This window comes from Juglans microcarpa x Juglans regia, chromosome 6D, assembly GCF_004785595.1.
Source record: "Juglans microcarpa x Juglans regia isolate MS1-56 chromosome 6D, Jm3101_v1.0, whole genome shotgun sequence".
Classification (NCBI taxonomy): Eukaryota; Viridiplantae; Streptophyta; class Magnoliopsida; order Fagales; family Juglandaceae; genus Juglans; species Juglans microcarpa x Juglans regia.
In genome coordinates this window covers 16,286,782-16,297,109 of record NC_054604.1, presented here as the reverse complement: position 1 = coordinate 16,297,109, position 10,328 = coordinate 16,286,782, and the positions used below count along the sequence as shown (strand labels likewise).

General features: G+C 38.8%; 1 protein-coding gene across 1 annotated transcript; it reads left to right on the top strand.

The window, feature by feature from the left end:
• Positions 1–382: 382 nt before the first annotated feature.
• Positions 383–1,476, top strand: LOC121235418. The gene is made up of 3 exons (XM_041131761.1): positions 383–827; positions 905–1,053; positions 1,159–1,476. The coding sequence occupies exons 1-3, from the start codon at positions 383–385 to the stop codon at positions 1,474–1,476; spliced, it is 912 nt and encodes a 303-aa protein (XP_040987695.1).
• The last annotated feature ends 8,852 nt before the right edge of the window (positions 1,477–10,328 follow it).

The following is a 10,328-nucleotide window of genomic DNA, read 5'->3' as shown; positions in this document are numbered from 1 at the left end:
ACGAAAGGACCTTTGGAGGCTAACAAGTGGCTTATGGATTTAGAAAGGACTTTCAAAATTAGTGGATGTATTGAGGAACAGGAGGTCCAGTACGTGGGACATATGCTTTAGGGAGAGGCTGGAATTTGGTGGCAAACTAAACGGCAACTTTTGGTCCAAGAACTGGGAAGTCTGACCGCACTCACTTGGAAACGATTCAAGACGGAGTTTGACAACCGTCTTTGGAATTTGCAAGTTTAACTCAAGGGAATATGACGGTTGATCAATATGCCGCTCGTTTTATGGAAATGGGGAGGTTCGCACCTCATCTGATTAGTACCGAGATGATGCAAGCAAGGAAGTTCCTGGACGGCTTGTAACCTCGCATTCGAAACCAAGTAGCATGTCTACAGATGGGAAATTTCCAAGATTAGTTAATGTGACTTCGATAGCAGAGGCAGAGCAACGAAGACTAATATCAAAGGTTCAAGCAGATAGGAAAAGGGGATTTCCTTACTCGTCAGGAAGTAATATGGGGAAGCGAAAGGCCCCGGTAACCCCAAGCAAAGGAAAGGGCATGGTTGTTGGGAAGGCAGCACCCATTACTCCACCACCTTGTCGCCAATGCGGGAAGAGGCACAGTGGAGAATGTCGAAGGGCCTCAGGAGCGTGTTTTAGATGTGGTCAAACCAGCCATATCATCCAGGATTGTTCACAGATTACAACTGGAGGAGTGTCGACGCCAAACGCTAAACCCAAGACTGCAGCAAAGGCCAAGGTTTATGCTATTACGCCAGGAGAAGCAGACCTAGAAGCTGATGAGACGGCAAACGCAGGAGTGATTACTGGTAACATGTTCAACTTTGCCTTAATTATAGATAGCTTGTGTTTGGGAAATCTTGAGTAATCATAGTTATCTCTTTAGGTAAAGTTAGACTGAAGCAATACGTGGTATGTGCTTTGTTTCATTCTGGAGCGTCGAGGTCTTTTATCTCTAATAGATGTGTACGACGATGTGAGCTCAAGGTTGAGCTAATGTCTCGAAAGGTTTTAGTGGCTATTCCCGACGGGAAGGTAATCGGTTGTACGAGTATAGTTGCGAATTGTCCGTTGGAGATCACAAACTTGGTCTTGACCACAGATTTGATTATTTTTCACATGATGGACTGACTGCCTAAGCATTATGCCGAGAAAGACTGTCAGAGGTGCGAGGTAGTGTTTAACTTACCTGCATGCGAAAGGATTTGCTATATGGGTGAATTTGGTCGGCTTGATCTGTTTACAGTAATGGCTGAACAAGTTAAGAAGAGTTTGGTGATCGGGGATGAAGTCAATCTAGTAATGATAAGGGACATAAAGGAAGGACTTGAAGGAATCCAAGGAATCCCTATGATTGAGGATTTTCCTAAGGATTTCGCCGATGAACTACCCGGATTACCTCCAGAACGAGAGACAGAATTTGTAATTGAGCTTGAATCGGCCACAGCTCCAATATAGAAGGCACCCTCGGATGGCCCTAGCAGAATTAAAAGAGCTCAAAGTGCAGATTGAAGAGCTTCTAGCAAAGGGTTTTATTCGATATAGCTCATCACCATGGGGAGCACCGGTCTTGTTTGTTAAGAAGAAGGATGAGACTCTTCGAATGTGCATCAATTATAGGGATTTGAATAAAGTGACTGTTAAGAATAAATATCACTTGCCAAGGATAGATGATCTATTAGATCAATTGCAAGGAGCTGTGATTTTCTTGAAGATTAATCTACAATCCGGATATCATGAACTTAGAATCAGGGAGCAAGATGTCTCTAAGACTGCTTTTCGAACTCGTTATGGACACTTTACGTTTCTAGTCATGCCTTTTGGGTTGACGAATGCTCTTGCAGCATTTATGGAATTGATGAATCGGATTTTTTGGCAATATTTAGATAGCTTTGTGGTGGTATTCTTAGACGACATATTGATTTACTCTCATGATGAGGAAGAGCATAAGAAGCACTTGAGGATTGTATTGGAAACATTGCAGGAACATCAATTGTATGCCAAACTTAGTAAGTGTGAGTTCTGGCTTCGTGAAGTGAAATTTTTGGGACATGTGATTTCTAGCAAAGGAGTGGCAGTGGATCCTGCTAAGATTGATGCTGTAACAGGATGGCAAAGGCCAACTAATGCTCATGAAGTACATAGTTTCCTCGGTTTGGTAGGATATTACCGAAGGTTTGGGGAAGGATTTTCCAAACTTTCTAATCCTTTAACAGCATTGACAAGAAAGAATGCTAGATATGTATGGACTGACCAGTGCGAGAGATGTTTCCACGCGTTTAAGAAGAGGTTGACTTCGGCCCCAGTTTTGGCATTACCAAAACCTCATAAGCCCTACGCAGTCTACAATGACGCCTCGAAGATGGGTTTGGGATGCGTTCTAATGCAAGAAGGAAGAGTCGTTGCTTATGCTTCGCGACAGCTCAAGAATCATGAACAGAATTATCCTACCCATGGCTTGGAATTAGTAGCGGTAGTTTTTGCACTACAAATTTGGAGGCACTATTTGTATGGAGAGAAATGCGAAATGTACACGGATCTTAAAAGTCTAAAGTATATGTTTAGTTAGAAGAACCTAAATATGAGGCAACGAAGATGGGTGGAGACCATTAGCGATTATCAGTGCGAGATTAAATATCACCTCGACAAGGCTAACACTGTAGCTGATGAACTTAGTCGCAAGGCTCAGACAGACTTACCATCGATTTTAGCAAGATTAAGGAACCTAATAATTGGAGATCCGCCACGAGATGTCATATATGCAGTAGTGTAAGAGTTCATATATGTGACTGAAGAAGAAATCCTGGAAGGATAACGCAAAGATGAGAAACTGGAGAAGCTTCGACAGAAGATTTTGAAATCAGAAGGGCCGCAACATTTCTCTATTGGAAGGAATGAGATGCTCTTTTATCAGGAGAGGAAAGTAATTCCCAACCTTGCTAAATTTAAGGAAAAGTTACTAAGGGAGGCTCATTGCACCCCTTACACAACGCACCCTGGCAGTACTAAGATGTATCGAGATTTAAAAGGGCAGTTTTGGTGGGATGGAATCAAGAAGAATGTAGCAGAGTTTGTGGCAAAATGCTTCATTTGCCAAATGGTGAAAGCCGAACATCAAAGACCAACAGGTGAATTACAGTCATTACCTATCCCAGAGTGGAAATGGGATGATGTGTCTATGGACTTTGTAATTGGTCTGCCAAGGACGTCTTAAGGAAAGAACTCGATATGGGTTATAGTCGATCGGTTGACTAAGAGCGCACATTTTCTACCCATAGCTAACACAGATTCTATGGAGAAACTATCTCGACTTTATGTTAAGGAAATTGTCCAGCTGCACGGAGTACCTAAGACTATAGTGTCGGACCGAGATACCCGTTTTACCTCACGATTTTGGCAAAGTTTGCAAAAGATGTTAGGCACTAGTCTAAACTTTAGCAGTGCTTATCATCCTCAGACAGACGGATAGACAGAACATACAATTCAGACCCTAGAAGATATGCTGCAAGCATGTGTTATGGAGCTAAGTGGTCATTGGGAAAGTCACCTACCTTTGGTGGAATTTGCCTACAATAATAGTTTCCAACCTACCTTTGGAAGGAAATCCAGATCCCTGTTGTATTGGGATGAAGTGGATGAAAGGAAAATTTTAGGACCCGAATATCTACAAGAAGTACAAAGACGAGTAACTGTGATCCAGGAAAGAATGAAAGCAGCTTAGAACAGATAGAAAAGCTATGCCGATGACCGACGTAGGAATTTGGAGTTTGCTGTAGGAGATTGGGTATACCTCAAAGTATCGCCCATGAAAGGAGACGTACGTTTTGGAAAGAAGGGAAAGTTAAACCCCCGATATGTAGGACCCTACGAGATAGTCGAAAGAGTTGGTCCAATAGCGTACAGATTGGATTTGCCAACAGAGATGCAGGGAATAAACAATGAGTTTCATGTATCAACTTTGAAGAAGAGTTTCGGAGAAAAACAGCCAGTAGTTATGAAGTCCGATGAGATTCAACTTCAACCCAATTTGTCTTATTCAAAGTGGCCAGTATAGATCGTGGATCGTAAGGAACAGGAGTTAAGAAATCAGAAGATACCTCTAGTGAAAGTACACTGGAACAATGCAGAATTCGAAGAAGCAACTTAGGAATGGGAGGATACAATGAGAAACGAATACTCCCATTTGTTTGTAGATTAAAAACCTTTGATGTATGTATGAATTGTATGATATGGATGTATAGGATGTATATGTATGCCATGAATGTTTTGTTCTGTGAGAAATTGTCTGTTTCGTGCTTGCTAGTTTTAAGTATGGTAATCGTGTGTACACCTATCGAACACTTGAAACAGGGAATGGCACGAACTAGAAGGACCCCACGTATGTCTGTTTCATCAATGGCTTAGTTGAGGGAACAAAGAGAACATCACATCAGAAAGCACCTTAGAAGAAAACAACAGGCGTTAGCCGAGCAAGCAAGACAGATGGAGATATTTGAACATCATCGCACTCATGTGATGGATGCAGATGATCGAGGAAGACTTCACTTTCAACGAGCATTACCGCATGAGGAACGGCAGCCGTAGAGTAGCACGAAGGAAGCAGAAAGAATAAATCTGTGTAATTTTGATCCAGAAGCAAAATCAAGTAGCACAGTAGAAGAACGCACAAGTCGGTTTGTACCTTTTGAGACTTCGGATACGTCTGCGGATCGTATTCATTTTTGTGAAGAAGGTCAACCAATTGAGGACACCGAGCTTGAGATAGAACATAGGTTGAATGAATGCGAGTCAGTATGTATTTCGATTACGATTTGGAAGCTATATTCTACTTTTCTCAAGATTCTATGACCGTGGAGGCGGATGATATGCCCTCATCCTCAACGTCATCTGAAAAATCTACAGCAGCTTGTGGAGGAGGTAGTTGTCTGGTATCTCTTCTTATAAGTGTTTTGTTTAATGATTGGTTTAGACCCATGATCCAATTCTAAATTTGTTAAGTGTTATGTAACCCAAGAATGTTTTTGCTTTGAACATAGTCTTGAAACTGGGTTAAGGGGGAAAATAGGTGTAGGAAAGCACCAAAATGGGCTTACATGCCTAGCCCATTGCTTTTGGTCCAAAAATCAAGTTCCAAGGTAGGTTTCTTGGAAAGGAAAGTCTAGGGAAGTGAAATGGTACCTTTCTAGAAGCTTTGCACTGGAAATTGGAAAGAGGCCTTTGGGATTTCGAATCTTGCTAAGTCTTTGCCATGTGTCAAACATGCACCAAGGTTCTAGAAGACTTTTGGCATGAGACTTTTATCAAGGACAAGTTTGCCCTAGGGTTTTCGGCTAGCATGCCCCAAACATTCATTTTGCTTGCCACTTGTCACTTAGTGTGTTGTGGACCAATGAAATGTGAAGAGTCACCTAGGGAATAAGCATGGGGAAGATGAAGCAACACCTTGGGAATGGAAAGAGGAGGGGATGGCTAAGGCTAGGGCACACGCCTATGCCACTTGTCCTCCGTGCCAAGAGCCTTTTTTTTGGGAATAGGAAAGGTCATGCACGGTTTTACCAAGTTACCCCTTGAGAAGATGTTGACTTGCTAAAGGAAAAGAAGGGCATATAAGAGGGAAATGTGATTTTCGGCCAAGGAGGGAAGCCCACAGGCCACCTCCAAGATTTACCCCTTCCCAATGCAATCTAAGTGGGGAACTCTAAGACATTTTTAGGTTTTTGAGAGAGGAAGAAGAAGGAACCTTGCCACTTGTCTTACAAGCAAAGGTTTTGATTCAAACAAGGAGAGAAGTGAAGGGTCACTATATAAGGAGAAGGGTACATGCCTAGGAGGCTTTTCCCTTGCCATTTTTCGAATTCTTGCATGACTTTCCACTCTCTCCACTCAATTCTCTCAAGTTCCTTTGAAAGTTGTCTCCTATTCTCTTGTGTTTTCTCACCATCCAAACAAGAAAGATCCTTGCAAGAGAAGGATTTCGGCACTATCCAAGAATTTGCAAGTTAAGATTCAGTTTTCCCAAATCTAGCTCACACACAAATCTTTTCTCAATCCGAAAATGAGATTCAAGTCTCATTGGATTTTGAGAAATGATAGAACACACTTTCTACCATTTTCTTGGAAAATAACCTAGGGTTTCTAAGAAAAACCCTTGAGACCGATTAGTGAAGGGGGAATTTATCCTCCATGTTTCGACCATCTCATGTATTCTTGGCTATCTTAGGTTTTGTTCTACCTCATGTGTGAAATGAAGAGGGTTTTAATCTAATAACCATAGAAGTCGAATGGTTTAAGACCAAGTGATGCCCAAGAAACACACGCACGCACTTAAGAACATGAGTTAGGGTTTTAGTTGCTTTTTCTAATATGCTATGCTTGGATTCACACCATGCTAGTATACTTTTACAGGGATTTTGGTAAGTATACATTGATTTTGTGTCAGGTGCGACAATTCCTACCCGACCTTTCTTTGAAGAACATGAGTCATTGACACGCTTGAAGGGACAAGGTAAGCTTAATAGAATGCATGCCAAGTGGGTGCAATTCATTGAGACATTTCCTCATGTATTCAAATACACACAAGGTATGGAAACTTTTGTGGTTAATGCTTTAGCAAGAAGGTATGTCCTTGTCTTCATTTTAGATGCAAAATTGTTGAGACATGAATATGATAAGGAATTGCATGCTAATGATGATGACTTTGCTAGTGTGTATGGAACATGTGAGAAAGCATCATTTGGTAAGTTCTATAAACTAGATTGGTACTTGTTTAGAGAGAATAGATTTTGTATGCCTACTAGTTTTATGCGTAAGTTGCTTGTGTGTGATAGACATGGTGGTTTGTTAGGTAACCTTGGTGCATGGAAGACTTTTATTGTGTTGTATGAACGTTTGTGGGAATATCATTTGCCACTCATTGACGTGTTGCATGAACGTTTATGGAAGTATCATTTGTCATTCATTGATGTGTTGTATGAACGTTTATGGGAGTATCAGTTGTCATTCATTGACGTGTTGCATGAACATTTGTGAAAGTATCATTTGTCATTCATTAACGTGTTGCATGAATGTTTGTGGGAGTATTGCTTGCCATTCATTGAGTTTGCATATAACTAGAGTGGTCATTTTGGGGTAACGAAAGCTTTAAGTGTGTTTCACGAACATTTGTAGAAGTATCATTTGTCATTCATTGAATTGTTACATGGATGTTCGCGAGAGTATCATTTGCCTTTATTAGAGTGTGTATATAATAAAACCTTGCATACTACTATTTCTTATTCTCTGTTTGACATTGTTTATGATTTTAATCCACTTACTCTTTTAGATTTGAAACTTTTGCTTGTTGATGACAAGAATAGCTTGGATGAACATTTTCAAATACTAGAAAAAATTAAAGAAAATGCATATAAAGTGGATCTTCTAGGTAAGTATCATGTTTCTACTATTTTCAATGTTATTAACTTTTTTCCCTTTAATCCAGGTGGAGATTAGAGGTCGGGGGCCTAGACTTAAAGATCATTTGAAAGTTCCAGATAAGCCAATTACAAGATCAAGGAAGCAATGCAAGGATTGGTGCAATCCACTTGGGACGAGTCTAGCAAGAGCCGAATATTCAATATGGGCTTGAGAGAAGGAGATCCAGTAATCATCCATGTGATACAAGCTATGGAACAGTGCAACATAAATTGGGGCCTATTATTATGATTGTGTGATTGAAGGCCATGGACTTATTTATTTCATTAAAGGGGCTTATTTTATTAGTTATAGGAATTAGTCGAGAATAATTAGGTTTGAGGATGCTTGGCCCACATATGTCTTATTTCTTATGAACTAGGATTTTTGGGAAGGCCTTGTATTTTGGCCAAAGGCTTATTTGGAAAGTTACTTTTAAGGAACTAGAGAACTAGGGTTTAAAGAGGTACTTTAGCGAGTTACTGTAGCCGTGGCACTATTCACTCCGTGGCAGTTTTGGAAGATGGAGATTTATTTTGGCTAGGGTTTGATTAGGTTTTGCTTTAAATACTCTTTGTTGCCTCACATTAAGAAGTTTATGAAATTTGATGAATTTATTCATTTTGAGTTGAGTTTTACTCCTCTTGTTCTTAATTGAACTTTTGAACTTATCAAAGGTAAATCACAGCCTTTATGGTGTTCCTCCTTGTAATCTGGGTTCTTGAAACGGGTTCTTCAACGGGTCTAGATTTTAATATAATCTAGGTTCTCGAAACGAGTTCTCATCGAGTCTAGATTTTCCATCCATCGACTTGATTTTCGCTTTCTTGGGGAGTTTTCAAATTATTGTGGGTTCAAGGGATTTCATTCCCGTGGGTTTATATCAAAACCATAAGTAAACAATTAGAGAGAATTGAAACTCAACTATCTCCTATTAATTCTACTATTGAAGAAGTAAAAGAAACCCATTTATTTGTTCCCCATGAAATTTTATCTCATCTAAAAGCCATTTTTTCTAAAAACAAAAATGATTTATTAGAACAAATCTCTAATAAATTAGAAAAATTAAATATTACTAATACCGCATGTGAGGCCCCCAAAATCCGCTTGGGATTGGATGGACATTTGAAGCGTCGAGACATGCAACACAAGGTTACCTGCCCCCGTTCATGACATATATGATGCAATGTTACTAATATGCATCTAGCCTTATGCTATATTCGCAGCAGAAAATTTCTTTGTTTAGCAATACTATATACTAAACTGAAAATATCCCAAATATTTACAACATACTTCATACATAATGACATACTAAACAATTGAGTTCACAACTCTAGTTCAAAATGGTTGTGATCAAAAGAGTACTGGAGATTCAACTCCATAAGTACAAGTAGTAATTTAAGTTAACTACTAGTAGTAATTTACGTTAACTACTACACTATCATCAACGTCGCACCATCACTTAGTCGACCGTTTCCAGTTGGTTGATTCCCAGCTCTCTTTCAAATCCTGTAACAAGATTTACCATCCGGGGTGGAATGGTAGTTGAGACTACCATAGTGAGATTTGATTACAAATCTTAGTAAGTTAACAAAAAGCCTTTACACAGGTTAATAATGCATACATGGCAGTAAAAGTATGAATACATAATCAGAGTCATAAGTAATGATAGCATAACTTGACATACAACATAACATAACTGACATAACTTCAATTAAAATGTGAACTGAACTTGAAACTTGACTTGACATAAACTTGATCTAAATAACATAAACTTGAATTAAAACATGGACTGAAAGTGAACTTGAACATGACTGAACATGAACATGAAACATGACTAGACGTGAACTTGAAATTTGACAACCAAAATGATTTCGCCAGTTGATTCCTCAAGAATAGTGAACAATCAGATTGATTTCGCCCAATATATTTCGTCAGAGGTACTCAGACAATCAGAATGACTACACCATGAGTATTTTAAAATAGATACCTTAACAATTAGAATGATTAAGCTAGGAATACCTAGTAATACTCTGACAATTAAAAGGATTATGCCAGGAGCATTTGAGTAGAGGTATTCTAACAATCAAAATGATTATGCTAGAAGTATCTCGCGTGAATTATAAATGGAGATGCTCAGAAAATCATATTGATTACATCACGAGTATCCTAGACATGACTGACTGAGAAAATACTATTTTAGAGACACACTCTGTACTCGAGACATGACGTTACTTGAAGCGAAGTGATAAATGATATGATATATGTAATGTGACATATACATGAGATGCATGACTTGACGTAACATGAAACAAATAAACAAGTTGTTACATGACATAACATGTAACAAACACCATACTTAACATGACATACTTGCAACAGTGAATATTACATGACATGACATGACATGACATACATGTAACAGATGGCATACTTACCTTAAATGACATACATGCAATGTATAGCTTGTGTAACAAATGAATAACCCATGACAGAATAAATTCTGTATAACAGATAAATATGTAATGACTTGGCAAGGTACATATGATAACATACATACATATACTTTAGTTCCCTTATCACTCATACACATTAAATTGCTAGTAAATTAAAAGCTAACTTACCTCGGTCTTCGCATTTTCTAGATAAAACTCAAGTGTGATCACGAGAAACTGAAACTAGTGACTTCTAAAAATTAGAACTTGATCACTAACAATTAGAAATATGGAAAAATATTAATTTAGAGTAAAATTACTATTTTACCCCCTACATGTAGAAAAATGACCATTTTATCCCTAACTTAAGGATTTTGCATCCTAACTCCAAAAATCTAAACTCAAAATCAATTCAGAAAATTTAAA